Here is a 20,229-nt window from a genome sequence, read left to right on the forward strand (position 1 = left end):
ACAGTTATTAATCAGGTAATTCTATTAAAGTCAGTAGAGAGTTCTTGAAACAAAAGAATGAATAAATCGTCAGTGGAAATGTAAACAGAAATCTAATTAGAGAACATACTCAGTGGTTTTCATTTCTTTGATAAATTTGCCCTGTTGTATGTTTAGCTGGGTGAGCTCATTTTTTTATTAAACAATGCTAGTTTGCAAATGTTCCCCTGCAATCCATGTGGGTCCAATTTTTGTTAAAGCCGAGAGTTGTAAATGCTGTGAAAAATGAAAATAAATAAAAGCAACACCATGACTACTCCAATGAAGAACTTCTGGCTTCATTGTTAATTAAAATAATCATGTCTAGCTAATGTAAGGAGTCTAGGAACAACATTTTGTTCAGAAATTTTGAGCCATCAAGACTACTATACTAAGCACTCTTCATAAGTAAATCAGTCACTTCACTTAGCAGCTGTCACTTAAAATGAATGAGCTATTGCTTGAAGTCACCCCAATTTTTGTTATGTCAATCACTACAACTGATACAGACACAGAAAAGCCCAAATAACACAATAAATTAACTGTGCATTGAAATCAACCTGTGAGACTTAATCATTTTAGTAATTTTCAGTTCTCAGTCATATTTTATTAGAAATTTTGATAAGCAGGTATAAATGGAACTGAAGCACAGAAAAGCAAATTGACCTTTCAGAATGAATTGAACTCTGGATAGGCCCCTAAAGAAGCCACATCTGAAACAGAGCAAAAAACCTACTATTCCAGTGACTTTTTGTTGAGTTTTCTGTCCTAGTTCTCCATCATCATGTGGCTATCTTCTATCTCCTTTCATCTTCTGAGCCTACAGGATTCAGTGACCCCAGTCAAGAATCCAGAGGTCCTGGGGATGAGGGGGGTTGGAAGGACTCTTCAAAGAGAGAAGACCAGATGGTTTAGTCCATTCTTGTTAATAAATTGTGAGAAACCAGAATAGGAAGCAGAGTAGCTTAAAGATGATTCTAATTATTTTTCCTATCCAAGGGTTCTAAAATAGGAAAGTTTCAGGACCTGGGTGCTTTCCCTGAGCCTCTTTGTGATCAAGCCTAGCACTCTATCACTTGAACCACAGCCCCACTCTGGCTTTTTCTAAGTGGCTTATTGGAGATAAGAGTCTCAGGGACCTTCCTGCCTGAGATGGCTTCCACTTTCCACAGTCCTCAGATCTCTGCCTCCTGAGTAGCTAGGATTATAGGCATGAGCCACCAATGCCCAGAAGAAAGAGTTTTGCTGTTGAGAATAACACAATTTTGCCAGCTGACTGCCATGTAAAGTTGCACTAATGATCATTTAAAATGATAGCATTGGGCTAGGAATGTGGCTTAGTGGTTGAGCACATGCTTAGCATGCAAGAAGTTCTAGGTTCAATTCTTCAGTACCACATAAGCAGAAAAAGCCGGAAGTGGTGCTATGGCTCAAGTGGTAGAGTGCTAGCCTTGAGCAAAAAGAAGCCAGGGACAGTACTCTGAGTTCAGGCTCTGAGTTCAAGCCTGGCCAAAAATAAAAATAAAAAATAAAAAGATAGCATTTTAAATGGCAAAGCTTAAGAGTTTCACTAAAATTGAAAAGATGTTCATTCTTAAGATGTTGTTCCATACACTATTACAAGTGAGTAGCTGGGTGAACTCTAGTTGGAAGGCTGTGAGAATGCAATGCCTTTCATCGTGTTGCCCACCAACACAGTCTAAAAGACCAAGAAAGAAGTGGGGGAGGGGTGAAAACTAAGCAAGAAGAGAGGGTTACCTTGGAGATCAGAATTGAGAAAAACTTTGCAAAAAAACAAAATCTGCAAAGACTTCTGTTTTTTAAGGAGTAGTAAATCTCCTAAGTAATTTGACCTTCCTCAGTGGGACTCCCGGCATGAATGATGCACCACTTAAGAAGTCTGTGCCATTTGTACTAATCTGTGTTATCCCTTGATTTAGTCAGAGCCCAAGGGAAATGGAAGCATCAACAAGAGACTACCATCCATTGTGGAAGATGAAGAAGAAGAGGAAGGGGAGGAAGAGGAAACAGCCTCCCTCTCTCCCATCTATACAAGGAGATCCTCCTCTTCGCGAAGCAAGAAGGTTGGAGGCAACAAAAGCTACCTAGGAATAAGCTTAAAGCAGCTGGCCTCAGGGACAGTGCCATTTCATTCACCTATCCGAGTCTCCAGTTCAAATTCCCCACAAACCAAGCATGAAATCGAGCTCCCCAACCATGGTAAAAAGAAAGAGAAGAACTTGAAATTGCAACTTTCCACTTCGAATAGTACTGGACCTCCAGATCTCAGTCCAAGGTACAAGCTCATGCGGTATAACTCTTTCCCAATTCCTTTTAGTACAGATTAAGAGGTGCTTGGCAAATTTCTCAGCCTGTCCACCACGTAGGATCATAGCCTGGATTTTTCCTCCTTCCTGAATTATATGTGGAACTGTCAGTACAAGCACGAGTATGCATAGGTGTGGTATGAGAACACACACTTCTATCAGCATTCTCAAAAGGAGCCACTAAATGTTCAGCAACCATTCTTCGCTCCCTTTACAATCATTTAGCTCTATCTTTTATGTTAAATGGATAATCACTGCAAATGTAAAAATACAAACGCAAAAGGAAACCGTGGACTCCTTTCTAGGTTTCATGTACTGCTACAATGTGATTTTTGTAATTTATAAATATATGATGAAAAGTAAAAGAAATGGTACAAAGTCTAGTATTTTTATTGTCTTTACACTTGATCTCTTCTCATACCAGCTGAATAATTACAAGAAGCAGAAAATAATATTGAGTGCCTCATATTTTCCATGTGCTTCCCTAGGTAATTTCATCCTCCTTATTTTATTTACTCTTCTTGAAATCCCAGAAAATAGTTTATGTTATTTCTACTATAAATTTGTAAGAACAGAAACTCAGAAATACATATTCTATCCAAAATCTGAGATGTTAAGTACTAAAGGTTAGATGCAAATCATTCTTCTACTTGAAAGCAGGTGACCTTTCTGATATACTACATACCTAACCTCTTATAGGGCACAATTTACCCATTAAGACAATTAGGAAAAAAGTAAGCTTAGAAGATGTAGTCAAAAGTATGTGGACAGGGCCTGGGAATACGGCCTAGTGACAAGAGTGCTTGCCTCATATACATGAAGCCCTGGGTTCAATTCCCAAGCATCACATATATAGAAAACGGCCAGAAGTGGTGCTGTGGCTCAAGTGGCGGAGTGCTAGCCTTGAGCAAAAAGAAGCCAGGGACAGTGCTCAGGCCCTGAGTTCAAGACCCAGGACTGGCCAAAAAAAAAAAAAAAAGTATGTGGACATTAAATTGGCAGGCATTCATTTGGAGATGGTAATTTGATGATTGTTTCTGTTCATCTTAATTATTTACTAAAATGAAAATGTAATTAAATAGGAGAAGAATCAGTCAGGACCAGAAAAGAAAGGTTTTAGTCTGGGCACTGATAGCTCATGCCTGGAATCGTAGCTACATAGGATGCGGAAATCAAAGGACCCAAGTTCAAAGCCATTCCTGGCAAGAAAGTTCATGATACCCTTATTTCCAACTATCCAGCAAAAAGTTGGAAGTGGAGCTGTGGCTCAAGTGTTAGATTACCAACTTTGAGCACAAATGCTAAGGGATAGTGTCCAAGCCAGCTCTAGTATTTAAGGGGAAAAGTTTATGGATAATATGATCCTATACTTACAAAACGAATATATATTCTTTTATGTATGGAAAAAGATTCTGAGGATATGCTAGCATAGGTAAATTACGGGTGATTTTTATTTTCTGCTGCCTTTATAATTTTTTATAATACATTTATCTTTTTAATTGGTGAGTGAGTTTAATATGATTTACCAAGGGAAAAAATGAGGGACAAAAACAGCTAGTAAATTAAATAGCATTATTTAGCACTTCAATAAATTTGTCCAAATCTAGAGTGAATTGGCTGCAGATTTATTTTTGTGTGATGTTGTAATCATTACCAAGTTTTACTCAGAGCACTTATTTAATATTTACTCAAGTAAAACAACTGTATATACACACACACGTACTTTAACCTTAAATTTCAATCTGAATCTGAGAATTGAATCTGATAATATGTAAGAGTCTGAACTCTCCAACTTTAGATATGTAACTTTAAATTGTCTAGAGGGAAAAATGAGTTTTGTTTTATATTTTGCATTTTATATTTCAGTAAAAGGCAAAAGATTTATATGATCTGAAGAGAAACCAGAGTATGCATTTTATATATTTTATTTGATACTATATATCCCAAATATCATTCTAAATGTAAAGAATATAAAATAATTACATAATTTATATTTTTGTCATTTATTCTCCAAAACCCATTATGTATTGTATATACAAATCACATCTCAATTAGCAGAGTCTGCATCCCAGGACCTTAGCAGTCATGCAAGACAAGTGACTGACATACTGGATAGCACAGCACTGTAATATCCAGAACGTAAAAAGTTATTGTCAAGCATAACCAATGGTTTCCTTTCTTTTATACAGGATCGTTGATGGAATTGAAGATGGAAACAGCAGTGAAGAAAGTCAGACTTTTGACTTTACCTCTGAGAGAATTAGACCAGAGCCAAGAATTTCTCCTCCTCTCGGAGGTAAGGGCATTGTTTAATCTTCCCTTGAGGAATGATATCTCTTTTTAACTTGTGTCACTTGGCATAACAACTACATTCCCATTTTCCATGTGTTAACATTCTACTGGAGCCACTGACTTATTTTACTTGAGTCTGAGCCATTTTCCAAGCTATTAAGATAGGATTTATAGTTACTTTCTATCATCCTGGCTAGATGCCCTGCCACTTCCCAACCAATCTAAATTGGTAGCTAAAGGGTAGCTGTTTATAACATAATACCCATGCATTCCTATTATGAATTAAAACCAAGTTACAAAAACATCACCTGAAGTAAATGCTATATTACTTGTATACTGTGAGAATACTAATTATATGTAACCAATCATTCAGTGAGAAGTTATATATTTGCAGTTTAACCAACAGTAAACAACTTGAGAACAATGTAAGCAACTTAGAAATTATAGACAACTGTATGAGGCAGTAACTTTGCATGAAGACGAGTTAGTAAGTGTTTCTTCAACTAAAGCTCAGGGCTCTGTCTCCCTTTCAATCTTGAGTACATTTCCATAAAAAGAAATCTGCCAACATAATGAAGTCCAGAAATGAGAAATGAAATTTAAAGTAGCTACATGTGTATTAGATAAAGATAGAATAATGAACAAGGGTCAGCAGATATAATCCCAAATAATTACCAGCAAAATGTTTCTGTTATCTTTTCTTTTTGTCTTGTTTGTTCATTGAATAATTGGATTAACTTTGCAAAATATCTCTGCCCAATAATCTATTATTACTTTGCTTTGGGCCATGTTGACTGACTCTTCTCCTAAGAACAAGTTTGCTACTCATAACTGCTGAGAATTGAAACAGAGAAGAGAGAGAGAGCAACATTGAATTTGTCAAATATTTTTCTCTTGAACAAGCACTGACTCATTTGTACTTTTTGTCCTGGACAGAAGTAAATGTACTTGGAAAATAAAGTAGAGAAAAAGTGAAGAGGGAACTAGGAAATGGAGTAAATTAGCTTTTGAAATGACACAGGAAGAAATAGGCCATACACAGTACAGATTAGTGCCTGAAATATAAGTGGCAACAGAAAAAGATGTTCTCCTTAACAAAGAAATATTTGAGAGGGAATGAGAGAAGGAAAAGAAGGACACCCTTTTCGTGGCATGGACACTGACTGATGCCATTTTGGATAAGAATCAAAGAGGAAGAAATGTGCCATCTTAGAGCATGGTGGTAATTGAGTCTTGAGTAATGGAAGGTTTGCCGTGGACACTCAATTACTATAGTCACAGTGACATGCGCCTTGTTGCAGAGTGCATGGGCCCCATCCAGAGAGCTACAAGAAACTTGTCTGATCTTAGGAAGACAGAACCTACGTGACAAAGACAACAGGCTAAAGGTGATAGCGTGGGTCTCCCTCCCAAGTGGGGCTCCTGAGTGCTCAAACATGCAATCTATTTTTAAAAAGAACTCATTCTGTACCTGTCACTTTTCAGACCCAGAAATTGGAGCTGCTGTTCTCTTCATCAAAGCAGAGGAGACCAAACAGCAGATAAACAAGCTCAACAGTGAGGTATGGAACTCCTTCTTTGGTGGTACTTGGGTGATGAGTAAAGACAATCCTGGTTAACAGATTAGCAACATAAAATCCTAAGTAGCCGTGCTAACACTTTAGTCCACCATGCAAGAATGCCCACTCAACCCCAAAGGAGTCCTATGGCCTCTGACAAGTCTCTTACCCCTTCTCAAATTGCATGTATCAGAAGGGGATAATCATTATATCTGTCTTTCACTGCTGCGATATTAAATGAGATAATCTAAGTAAGTTATTTGACATATAGTAAGCACTAAATAAATAATAATTATTGTAATTAATGCCAGAACTATATTGATATGTAATTCAAGATGTATGCTTTTATCGAAAAACGTAGCTCCTTTTAAGTATATTTAACAACCTCATTGAATGATTTAATTATCACCATAAATCAGCACTGGGGTACTTTTGTCTCCCCAGTAATCTCTCTCATAGTTTATAGTTAATCTCTGTGGCTAAATCCAACCCTATGAAACTGTTTGTTTACTTTCTGTTTGGATAAAGTTTGACTTTTCTAGTTATTTCAAATAAAGACTTTGCTTCTTGATTATTACCTCAATTTCAACTTCTCTCCCTTCAAAAAAAACAAAGAAATTAAAATCGATTCTGAGACTAAGCATGATGGAATCATGGTCGTAATCCCAGTTACTTGGAAGAAGAAACAAGTTTAAAGCCAGACTAGCCAAAGTTAGCAAGGTACTACCTCAAAGGAAGCAAACAAAAACAAAAGACTAAAGTCCAAATGGTCCTGGGTTCAATCCCCAGAACTTCAGTATAAACAGATTCTGACACAGTGTATAATTAAACAGTTATTTGGCCTGGCGGTTCACAACTATAATCCTAACTACTCAGGAGTCTGAGATCTGAGGATCACAGTTCTAAGCCATCCCAGTCAGGAAAGTCTGAAACTCTTATTTCCAATTAACCAGCAAAACAGCTACAAGTGGACGCATGGCTCAAGTGCTGGAGCAGCAATCTTAAACCAAAAATACAAATGAGAGCTCCAGGGCCTGAGTTTAAAGCATAGTACCAGCACAACAATAAGAAGAACTTTGAAGGTATTAAATAATGTCTGTTAATAAGATGGCTCACACCTGCAATCCTAGCTACTCAGGAAGGTGAGATTTGAGAATCACGGTTCAAAGCCAGGCAGGAAAATCCACAAAACTCTTATCTCCAATTAACCACCAGAAAACTGGATTTGCACTGTGGCTCAAAATAGAAGAGCACCACTCCTAAGCCAAAGAGTGCAGGCCCTGAGTTCAAGCCCCACAACCAATCAAAAAAAAAAAAAAAAAAGCAGAGATAATGGAAACTGTGGAAAGCTGAGGCTCAGTTCCCCAGGATAGCTGAGAAAGTATATAAGATTGGTCAATTATTCCACTGAGAAGCAACAAGAAAAAAGCAAAAGTAAGATTTAGGCTCTTGATACCCTGCTGTAGCTGCTTAGGAGAGCAGAAAGACTCCCAAGAAAATTAAACAAGAACATTTTCAGTTTGTGATGGTGATGGCATGTTATGCCCAAGTTATGCCCAAGTCGTGAGAAGACCACCAAGAAGACCACCGAGAGCCAGACGTTCCCAAATGCAAAAGCAAGGCTTTATTCAGGAGAGCTGCAGATCAGGCCTCGTCCTACCCACCGACACAACGGAGGTTAGGAGGAAGCACCGAGCTGAGATTTCATAGAGCTTATAAGGGCAATAAAACAAGTTGCAGGAATCAGGTGTTCAAGCAAGATTAGGATACGGGTACAAGTCTGATTGGCTCAGGGCTCGAGGCATTCTGGGGCAGTTAGAGTTAAGCATTCCCAGGAGGTTAGAGTTAAGGAGGGAGTTTCCTGACCGGCTGGGCCTTAATAAGCTTGTTCTGCTAGCCGGGATAATTGGTGGCCTGGGTTACTCAAAGTTTAAACAGACAACAAAATGGGGACTGCATGAAAATGGGGTTTGCTTTAACTCTTCAGATCATGTAACAGAATTATGCACAGTGTAACTGAATCCCCATCTAGGACTAAAGTTTTAGATTAAAGGATGACATCTGGAGGACAAACCTATACCTGTACAATGGTGGTGATGAGAGTATTTTAAATAAAATTTGTATAATTCCATTCTGTTCTAGTTAGCTGTAATAACTGATGACTGAGTAACTTGACCTATAATCCACAGATATCTCTTAAAAATCTGTTTCTACAGCTTAGTGAAGATTTACATTTCATTACTATCTTGCCTTCCACACCTGTCATCTGTGGAAGTAATACTGTAGCTAACAGGAATTAAGAGTGTCAAAGGCCAGACTAGCAGAACAAAAAAGGAAAAATCAGATGATATACTAACTGAAAGCCCTTAAACTACAAGGACTTGGCCAAACACTAGATCATCCAAATCTCTTCACTTGAGAGGGGGATTGGTGGAGAGGAAAAGTGGGAGAAAAATGAGGGAGGGGGTAACAAGTATGACAAGAAATGTACTCACTACTTTATTATGTAACTGTAACCCCTCTGCACATCACCATGACAACAATTAAATTTAAAAATAAAATAATAAATAAAAACTGTCTTAGCTAAATATATATACAAAACAAAACTCCAATGGAAAGCAGAATATAAACCTATAGAACAGGTCTCTTCCAGGGATTGTCTCTAGTTAAACCCGTTCATTAATACAATTGGATTTTTTTCTACATACACATGAGAAGATTTAATAGCTTCAAGAAACTATTGGCTCATAATAGTTGACCTATTTCTTAACTTGAGTATATTAAAGTCATTCATTCTTTTTTTTTTTTTTTTTTGGCCAGTCCTTGGGCTTGAACTCCAGGCCTTAGCATTGTCCTTGGCTTGTTTTTGATCAAGGCTAGCACTCTACCACTTGAGCCACAGTGCCACTTCGGGCCTTTTCTATATTTGTGGTGCTGAGGAGTCAAACCTGGGGCTTCATGCATGCTAGGCAAGCACTCTTGCCACTAGGCCATATTCCCAGCCCTAAAGTCCATCATTCTTTTGTGAAAAAATATGCTTGTATCTTCCACTTTTAAAAACATAGATAATGAGTAAAAAGAGGAATGATAGGTAAATACAACCTTAGTACTCAATGTACACATGTGAAGATAGAACCAGATAACTGAAGGGTTAGATGACTGTCAGATAGGCTTGGGGAAGAATGATAGAAAGGACAACATCAATCAAAATACATTGTACTCATAAATTGACATGCTGAATTGGAATCTTTTTTGTACATCTGATTAAAGATAATAATGATAAAGTGATTATCAGAAATTAAAAATAATGTATAGATAACATTTCCAAGTTAAAGTATAGAGCTGCATACTATATTATTTTCTTTTGATGAAGTAGACCAGTGATGGATCTGTTAAAGCAATGTTTCCTTAAAGAAATGTTTCCTTAATGTGATTCTGCATTTATTATTACTTTTCTAGTAAGACAACATGAGTACTTTTCATATGTTGAAATAAAAGGCCAAGGAAAAATACCAGTGGTCCAATTATCCTTCTCAAAAGATTAGATTTTCTTTATAGCAAAACAGACAGTTCCCTATGGTTGATGCTTAATTTTTTTAATGAGTCTTATCTTTAACATAAAATTTAAATTACATAGCCTTGACCCTTTGGGTCGACCAAAATAGTTAACAATAAACTATATTGGAGCCTGACACCAGTGGTTCACACCTACAACCCTACCTACTTAGGAAGATGAAATATGAGGATCTAGATTTTAAATCAGCCTTGGCAGGAAAGTATGAGATGCTTGTCTCCAACTAACCACCAAAAAGCCAGAAATTGAGCTGTGGCACCAATGGTAGAGGGTTTACCTTGAGCACAGAAAGCTCAGACAGCACCCAGGCCCTGAGTTCAAGCACAGACCTGGGACGCGCGCGTGCGCGCGCGCGCGCGCACACACACACACACACACACACAAATACAAATGGCTTTTAATTGTAAAGTTGCCCTTCTTGTAACCACTTCATTTCCTTCATATGTCTTGCAAAGTAATGGTGTTTATACAGCAAATCTGAACTGATTATACATGTGGAATACAATGCATGATATTAATTCTATCACCCAAATGGCCATAACAAATAGAGTCATGACACGTGATACAGGTATAGAACAGGTATGAGGTATAAAAGATTGAAGACACCTATTCTGTGTACTCAAAGAGTTAAGCTACAAGAAAATTGTTCATTTGTAAATTTCATGATCAGCTGTCTAGAAAAGCAAAATCAGAAGAGGAATAACAGTGGTAATATCGTAGATCCACAGAAGGGTTAAGAAAGTTACAAGATACAGTGCAGCTGTTGATAGTAGCACAACTCTGGACAACACTGACACAGCTTTACAGTGAGATAAGTGTGGAACTCTAAAGAAATTCTTTGAAAACAACAAAAAGTCACTGTGGGAGACATGGGCTGTGTAAGCCAAATGCTCCATTTCTGAAAAGGTTTGTAGGTAAGGGTAAGTATATTTTCTCATTTCAGAAATCTGACTGACCCAGAAAGACATTATAGCAAAGCCTACCAAAGAAATCTGCTCTAGCACAGTGGAAGTAGGCATAAAACACCCATAGGAAAAAAATGAAGGAGGGAGGAGCTGGGAATCTGGCATAGTGGTAGAGTGCTTGTCTTGTATACATGAAGCCCTGGGTTCAATCTCTCAGCATCACATATGTAGAAAAAGCCAGAAGTGGTACTGTGGCTCAAGTGGTAGAGTTCTAGCCTTGAGCAAAAAGAAGCCAGAGACAGGGTTCAGGCCCTGAGTTCAAGCCCAGGACTAGCAAAAAGAAAAAATAAAGCGGAGGAAAAGAAGTATTTTGATCTTTGTTCTGTGTCTTTAACATGATGTTTGCTTTTCCTAGGCTGATGTTGTCCTTCTATTAACTTGTAAAATTACCTAGAAAAGAAGGTTGTGGTGATAACTTAATAACATATAAAGGAAATAAGTAAATTCCACTGAAGTATGATAGCTTCATTCAAAAGTGAGCAATAAATGCTCATTCCAGCCAGTGTATAAATTCAAAATTCTATTTTTTAAAAAATACCAAAATCAGAATTGACTGGAAACATGGATCAAGTAGTAGAACTACCTGCTGAACATGAGTTCTTGAGTTTAAACCCCAGTACAAACATAAAAGAAAATACAAGTATCTTGCAAGACTTGAAGATTTAAGGAAAATAAACACATGGTATCACTTTAACAATGTTTAACTATTACTTGATATTACATTAAATATATTAATGGCAAAATAATGACCAAATCAGGCAGAGAAACTGCATAGCTTAACAGAAAGTAAGCAGAAGCATACCTATATTTTCCAAATGAGAGAATGTGTTATGTGCTTGGGTTTGGATGGTTAGAATGAATTTGTTTTTCACTATTTTTATCTTATAAGTATGTAAAAAGAGCCATAGTTAACATAAGCTTACTTTTATCCATCTTGAAATGTAGAAATATAACAATTTACAATGAGTTTTTGCAGTGTAGTGTAGCTTCTACACGATTAACACTCTTTAAAATAAGTGTATTGAGATAGAATTAACACACCACACAATTCTCATGCTTAAAATATAACATTTAATGGCTTTAACATTGTTAAAGAATTGTGTGTCTATCATCACCATCAACTCTGGAATACCTCATTGCTTATGAAGAAATTCCACACCATACAGCCATCACTCCTAACCAAATCAACACTCCTGTTCCCAGCCCTGCATGGTCATTAATCTACATTCCGTGTGAACACTTCATATGGTCTTTCATGACTGAGTTGTTTTTCTGCTTAATACATTTTCAAGGGTCCTCATTTGTGGCATGTATCAGTAATTCACTCTTTTGCAACAATGTTCAACAAGAAATGTACTTATTAATTTACTTATGTAACAGTAACCCCTCTGTACATCACCTTGACAATAAAATAAAATTTAAATAAATAAAAAGATTTTATTTACCATGCAATTCCATATTTATGGCTATTTAATTTTTCTCAACACCAATAAGAAAATGCCAACAGAAAAATGCCTTTAAGTGCATCATACATACCCATATAAGTTTTTTAAACCAATGAAAGAGCCGGGCACCAGTGGTTCATGCCTGTCATCCTAGCTACTCAGGAGGCTGAGATCTGAGGAACATGGTTCAAAGCCAGCCCAGGCAGAAAAGTCTATGAGACTGTTATCTCCAGTAAACTACTTAAAGCTGGAAGTGGCTCTGTGGCTCCAAGTGTTAGAGCACTAGCACAAAGAGGCTCAGGGATAGCACCCAGGCCAAGTTCAAGCCCCAGGACCAGGAAAAATTAAATAAATAAATAGATAGATAGATAGATTGATTGATTGATTGATTGATTGATTTAAAAAAAAACAATGAAATCCCTTTTCCTAGAAACCAGAGAACAAATCTCAGTTGCTGTCTAATTCATATTCAAGAATGGTAATGGGTCAGTAATGTCTCCTTGAGTCAAGGAAATAGAAAGAAAACCTCCTAAATAGATCAGGAGGTGCTTTATTACTTTTCTAGAAGCCTGAGAAATCTCAGAATTGTTATTGATAATCCACATAAGAAATCTGTATGACATTACCTACTAGTTTATGATAAATTAATTCCTTAGGCTTCTGAATTATTGTTACTATTATATATTTTTATCTTCAACTGAACTAATTAAAAGCATAATGATAGAGCTGCTAGGCCACCCTAAAGCCTATCCTGGGATAGACCTTCTTCATTGTAGTCATACATAGTTCTTTATCATCAATCCTCAAATGAAAAATATAAACAAGTGCACTATATTTGTTTTCTGACATAGCAAAATTAGCCATATAACTGCTTGTGAAACCATTCTGCATTTTCCACTCTTAATTATACAGATTAATGTTGAGGTTATTGACATTTTGTAGGCACAGTTATCTGAACTGGAATATTTCCAAACATTTCCTGCTTTGTAATATTCTTTCTGTTGATTTTACAGTTATCAGATTTGCATGAATTTTAGTCCTATGATGATAAGTGTCTTTCTCTGCTTTATTTTTCTTATGGCTGGCACAGAGTAAACATAAACTTAGAGATGATAAATGAAGAACAGATGTAAGCTGCGTGTTATTTATATTAGTGATTAGATGTTAGAACACTGATTAGAAGAAAAATGAAATATCAGTTTGGAGTTTGAAGAGACATTAGAAATCCTCATATATTAGATGTTCATATAACAGGCAAGTAAGCTGATACTCCAAAGTTATCACTTCTATAGCAAGTAAAAAGTCTTGGTCAATGGGTTTTATTATGATAATGATTTTGTTCAGTTGGGTTAGCATTTAACCCTTTAGCCCTTGGTTAGTATTTAGACTATCCTTGGTCTGTACTAAAAAGATTTCCTTCTGAAATAGAAGGCCACATTAAAAACATAAAACTCTGATTCTTTAACCATATGCATGTTAAAGTTTAACTGTGGACAGATGCTTTAAGATAGAGTAATTCTAGAATAACTATTTTTTCTGAAAATACTGATCATTCTTGGTTTGTGGTTGTCCAAGAGGAATATGTGTTTTTCATGTTTTTTTCCATACATGATGACAATCCGTTTCTCAAGTTAGCCTTTCCAAAGCTAAACATTATATTTGTAAGACAAATAAACGATCATTAGCTGTTTAGAAGCTTTTTATTGTGTTTTTTGTTCATGTGTTTGTGTTGCAGGGCTAGGGATTGAACCCCATGGCCTCACAAATTGTTAGGCCAGTGCTCTGCCACTATGGTATCCCCTGCCCTGAGAATTTCAAAGGAGAAATAAGGGTGGAGAATGAATTCTCTTGTAATTTACTGACACTTTAATTTGGCTTTTTAACTGAATCAAAATAAATATTACTAAATCTCAGATTCTAAACTGAATCTCTGTAGTGTTGGACCCAGTGGCATATCTATTCAAATAGCATGTACTAAAGTGCTTATGAGAGGAATCCATTTTGTACTTAGAATTCTTTGTATCAAAAATGACATAACTCAGGAAGTGTTCTACCACTGGCTAAAAGAGAACTTTTTCTAGCACCTTGAGGTTAGCTTTAGATACAATGATTCTTTGATGGCTTTCTCCAACACCTTGCTGGATCTGTCTTTTTTCACAGGAGTGGTCATTAAATCAATCACTCTGAGGGGAATAAAGGAATCTCAGCCTTAATTGAAATAAGATCTGAATCCCTACGCAGTGTGTGTTTTTGTGGAAATTCATTTGCACGAGGCATTAAAGTAAAATATGGATCACTGAAATATAATCACTGAAAGATCATTTATGAAAATTAGGAAATTTTCTTTAATCTTCACCAATTTTAATTTTGAGTGGAAAAAAAATGAAGAAATAGTCACTTTCACCACCACTCCTTAGTTTCACTAGTTTACCATATAAAGCAAGGTGACAATAATTCCTTTAAGTATTCAAATTTTTTCGTTTTTATTATTGTTTTAAAGGTGATATACAAAGGGGTTTCAGTTACAGAAGTTGGGTAGTATTAGGTTTTTTATGTACAATATTTTGGCAGTTTATTTCAAGAATTAAAGATGCTGTTTTTTCAAAAATCAGATTCCAGCATGCACAATGGTCTAGATTGCACCCCAAAAGCCACAAAAGAAAAAGATTTTACTATACACAATGATTTTTTTCCTTTTTGAGCCGTAAAATTGTTTTAGCTGTCAGATAATTTGAACATATGGAAATCAATGTAACAAATTATCATACAGCTATTATCCACATTTAGAAAATAATAACATGTTCTTAGTTCAGTTATTACACATCAAAAAACTTATGGGCTGGGGATATAGCCTAGTGGCAAGAGCGCCTGCCTCAGATACACGAGGCCCTAGGTTCGATTCCCCAGCACCACATATACAGAAAACGGCCAGAAGCGGCGCTGTGGCTCAAGTGGCGGAGTGCTAGCCTTGAGCGGGAAGAAACCAGGGACAGTGCTCAGGCCCTGAGTCCAAGCCCCAGGACTGGCCAAAAAAAAAAAAAAAAAAAACTTAAATTTTTATTTTTATATGCTATTTTCTTGCCAGTCCTGGGGTTTGAAATCTGGCTCTGGGCACTATCCATGAGCTTTTGTATTCAAAGCTAGAGCTCTACCACTTGAGCCACAGCTCCACTTCTGGCCTTTTGATTAATTGAAGATAAGAGTCTCACAGACGTTGCTGCTGAGGCTGGCTTTGAACCATGGTCCTAATTCATAACTAGGGTACTGGTGTGAGCCACTGAAACCTAGCTTAAATTTTTGTACTTTTTTAAAGTTCTTCTCTCCTATTTGGTGAAGTACTATAACTCAAAAGAGAACAGAAACATCAAAAGTGAAAGAAAGCTACTTAGACAGTAAGTCTACATTTAAAGCAATATAATAACAAAGAAATAGTGTCATGAGAAATAGAAAGCAAAAGGAGGGAATTTGGGGTCTGGGAATATGGCCTAGTGGCAAGAGTGCTTCCATCGTATACATGAAGCCCTAGGTTTGATTCCTCAGTACCACATACACAGAAAAAGCCAGAAGTGGGCACTGTGGCTCAAGTTGGCAGAGTGCTAGCCTTGAGCCAAAAAAAGAAGCCAGGACAGTGCTCATGCCCTGAGTTCAAGCTCCACGACTGGAAAAAAAAAAAATAAAGGAGGGAACTTTAGGCTTCCAACCTAAATGAGGGTTTTTTTTTAAGGAATTTTTGGAAAAGTAGCTGAAGATACAGAAAATCTAACAGAGAATAGAGCTTGATGATGAAGAAAGTCCAATTAACAAAACTAAATAAATACTAATAAGAAAATGACAATTCAGTAAGGTCTCCTGCAATTAAAAACAAGATTTAAAACTACACATTGAGTTATGTATTCTAGTGGCATTACTGATATTCAAAGATAAAGGAAAATATTCTTTGGTAAATCTAGCAAAGTAATGTTTGTTGTAAGAAGAAAAACTAGACAGCCTTCATACTTTGGAGCAGCCATACTTTGTAGAGGCTCAAGTAATATAGATGCTTAAGAAAATATGAAGGTTTGATAGACCGCAAAATTGTCCATGAAGAATAAACTGACAAATGTGAGAATTCAGAGAATGTTGTTCCTATAAACATTTCCTAAAGAATGTACTGGCTAATAAGATTTCATAAGCTAAAATCTTTGCAGAACCTTATTGTGTTAAGTGTGTACCCTTTACAGGACCAAGTCTAAATAAGGGTTTAAAAAGAAAAAACAATAATAAAAAGAAGAGAGAAAAACTTAGTAAGGGCCATTTTTATTGCAAAGCAATGAAAATATAACTTGGAAAGAATGAGAATGTATACAATCACAACATGTGTATAGTAACAATGTGTGTATTATCAAAATTTGTAATGGTAGCCTGGCACTGATATTCTCTGGAATATTGGATGGACCAATAGGAAGGAAGTAACTGAGTAATTATTGGATGTTCTGAATTCACAGTATGGAAGAAATCATGTTAAAATGTAATATATAAAAGTTATCAGCCAACACAATTTCATGTATATGTATACATCTCCAGTCTGTTTCAAAAAAGGAAGGTAAATGATAAATACCCCAAGGCCAGTAAATATTTCTAGTGCTTAGATTATGATGTAAAAAAATAGTTTCCCACTAAAGGAAAAACCTTTTTTTTTTTTTGAGAGGGGGGAGGCAAATGACTGCTTCCTTTTGTGAGGCATGAAGTATTTGTGATGGATCAAAACGCATCAGGGAGGGCTGGGGATATAGCCTAGCGGCAAGAGTGCCTGCCTCGGATACACGAGGCCCTAGGTTCGATTCCCCAGCACCACATATACAGAAAACGGCCAGAAGCGGCGCTGTGGCTCAAGTGGCAGAGTGCTAGCCTTGAGCGGGAAGCAAGCCAGGGACAGTGCTCAGGCCCTGAGTCCAAGGCCCAGGACTGGCAAAAAAAAAAAAAAAAAAAAAAAAAAAAAAAAAAAAAAAAAAAAAAAACCTCATCAGGGAAAAAAGAAAAAAAAAAAACCAACAGCAAAATATCAAAAAAAAAAAAAAATACCCAGCAAAAAACTGCCAAACGCTAATTCGATGGCATGATAAGGCTTCTGAAGTCAATATGAAGTCTCCCACTGGGCAAAAAAGGGGTATTTGGGGCTTCAGTAATGGTAAGAGTTACAATAACAGTGGATTAAGTGTATAAAAACCATATCTAAATTTGTGAATTTGTCCTAATACATTTCCATAAAAGTTAACTGCTCAGTTCAGGGAAACTGAAACGAAAGACAAGAAACCTATAAAAAATTGATTTTCTTGAAGAGAAAATATGTATTTTTTCTTTCTTCCCTGTTTATACAGAGGAAGCCAGATAGCCTATGAAGGAATGACTACTTTACAAAATTATTTCTGCTAGTAGTCCAGGTCATGTCTAATATAATACAAGGCTATATCTCAAAAATAACCAACAAGAATGGGCTAGCAGAGTAGTAGAGCTCACATAGTAGAGCTCCTGTTTAGCAAGTGCAAGGCTCCGAGTTTAAACGTTACTCCTGCCAACACTAAAAGGTATTTCTGTAAAAAGAAATGTTAGGATGAAATAGAATGGAAATTCTAATGTTAACCCAATTGTAATACAAGTGCTTAGAAACATCTGATGAATTAAAAGATTGAGGAAATGTGTACTGCTGCCTGCTTAACATCAGAGACATCCAAAAACACATGCTTCCAAAAGCATTTCAGCTCCTCCTTTAGACTTGACCAAGGGATTGCAAGACAGCCGGTTAAGCTCAACTTTAAACTCAGACTGAACGATCAATACACACAGAGCTAAATGAACTGCCTAATTCTAAGAAGAGTTGGAAATGTGATTATATTGTATTTGTTAAACTCATAGAAGCAGAGAGTAGCATACTGACCAGTGGAGACTGGAGATTGGGAAAATGCTGACTAAGGGACACAAAACTAACAGGTGGAATAAACTTAGAAAATGTATTGTACCACATAGTGATTTCAACCAAAGAGCATGCATTGTATATTGAAAACTGATGAGGAGATCTTACATTTTCACACCACAAAAATATAAGCAATACTGAAGTCATGTGTTAATTAATGAGGTATTTCTTCCATATCAAAATGTCCATTGTGTTATATACCATAAATATGTACTTTTTTAAATTTTGTGGTGCTGGTTATCAAACCCCAGGACCTAGCATATACCAGGCAAGTGCTCTCCCACCGAGGTTACACCCTTGCCTTTTGCCTTTCTTTTCTTTTTTCTTCCTTTCTTTTCCTCTCTTTTCTCTTTCTTTTCTTCCCTTTCTTTTTATTTAAAGGGAGGGTCTTGCTAAGTTGCAAAGGCTCACACTTGCCATCCTCCTTCTTCAGCCTCCCAAGTAGGTGGGATTATATGTGCACCCCCACAACTGGCTAAGACATATGACTTTTGTCAGTGAAAAAATATAATTTTTAAAATAACAAAATAATACTAATTCAAACAGGCACAAAAAGGAGAATAAGAAATAATGATTTGATCCTATGAAGCACAGAGCCGTTGTGTTGGCATTAACTCAAAACTTGTTGGATATACAATCCCAGATTGACTCTGAAGATCTGCTTTGTGAAGAATCCCCAGTGAATCTTACATGCACTAAAGCTGACAAGCACAATTATATACAATGGACATCTGAGAAGAGGAGGACTTGTGTGTTGCTTGCTGACAACAGTAAGAATCCCTTAGCCACATAGTAGTTCAGATACTGACCAAACTTGGTCTTAGAAACCAGCAAAACAGATGTGGGAAGCCAAGGACTGAAAACTAATGGGTGACCACGATCCAGCTGAAGTAAAAAAGTTATATCCAAAGGCCTGAGCTTGCAGAAATTTAATGAAGCCATTGAAGTAATCACTTGGGAGACTACAATTGGTCATTTTCTATTGGTAATGCTAGACTTGTAATTCTTCTGTCTTTATCATATAAGAGACACGAGCTGCACCTGCAAAAGTAAAACCCTGGGTACTATTCCTGTGTGGCCTAGGACAAGCCCTGTCACCTCCCAACATTCTCTTCTCTCCAGCTGTAGACACACTTACAAGTTTTGACCATAATGAGACTGAGCTTCTCATTTACATGAAATCTATGAAAGTGCCAAGTATGATTATTATTTTAGCTGATAAAGACTGCCACTTGTATGGGGATGCTTTGTGAAGCAAAATACATGAGGATGAAATTATGCCGATCGTCTTTTTTTTGTTTTGCCGGCTTATGGGGTTTGATTGAACTTGTCTGAATCTTGTGATAAATATGCAACATAACAAAGGATTAAATGAAAGACCCTTTAATTACCTGAATCATAGCTTGTAAAAAAATGTATATGTGTTTGTAGCAAGGGGAAAAGATTGGAGTAATTAGTACCCCTGAATTTAGGGAAATTGTGTCTAGCAGGAAAAAGTGTACACTTTTGGCAAAAATTGAGTGACAGGTCAAGAACTCTTCAAGCTAAGAAGATTATGTCAACAGATGCATCCCCATCTGCTCACTGAGTGCATAAAAATGGAAATCACATTTCTTTCTTTGCCTACCAACTAAAGTTCCAGATATATTCAGAGCTCATAGACTATACCATACAAATAGCTAGGACCGAAAAGGAGAAAACATATCTAACTTGATGGAAAGCTGTTCTATGCAAAACAAATGGCATTCTAAAAGACATTTTAAACTCATATTCCTGGTCTCAAAAGATACAATCTGAAGACACACCAGAACAATGAATTTGTATTTGCACTAAAAAAAAACTGTAACTCAAAAGCTGAAAATGCATGGTGTTGTTGGGAAAACACGGTAGGAACCACAGATGGACTTTTCAAATCCCATAACTGTGCAACGTCTTAAAAATCTGTCTTTTATTGGCAAGGGATGTCAGTGAGACACTGAGATCACAGGATACACTCTTCCCTGCTAGAAGTCTAGACAATCATTTGTGTCTTTCCAGGCTAGTAGGGGAAATTGGCAAAGAAAAAAACTAATATTTAAATGTTGTTGAAGGTAGCATAA

The 20,229-nt window shown here is 36.6% G+C and overlaps 1 protein-coding gene across 1 annotated transcript in view; it reads left to right on the plus strand.

The window, feature by feature from the left end:
- Nucleotides 1-20,229, plus strand: part of Kcnh8 (potassium voltage-gated channel subfamily H member 8) — a 367,265-nt gene that overhangs the window by 338,467 nt on the left and 8,569 nt on the right. The window contains exons 13-15 of the mRNA XM_048354862.1: nt 1,959-2,314; nt 4,535-4,641; nt 6,123-6,199. Of these exons, the coding sequence (XP_048210819.1) occupies nt 1,959-2,314; nt 4,535-4,641; nt 6,123-6,199 (540 nt within the window). The remainder of the gene's footprint in view (nt 1-1,958; nt 2,315-4,534; nt 4,642-6,122; nt 6,200-20,229) is intronic.

This window comes from Perognathus longimembris, chromosome 10 (assembly GCF_023159225.1).
Source record: "Perognathus longimembris pacificus isolate PPM17 chromosome 10, ASM2315922v1, whole genome shotgun sequence".
In the NCBI taxonomy this organism is placed as follows: domain Eukaryota; kingdom Metazoa; phylum Chordata; class Mammalia; order Rodentia; family Heteromyidae; genus Perognathus; species Perognathus longimembris.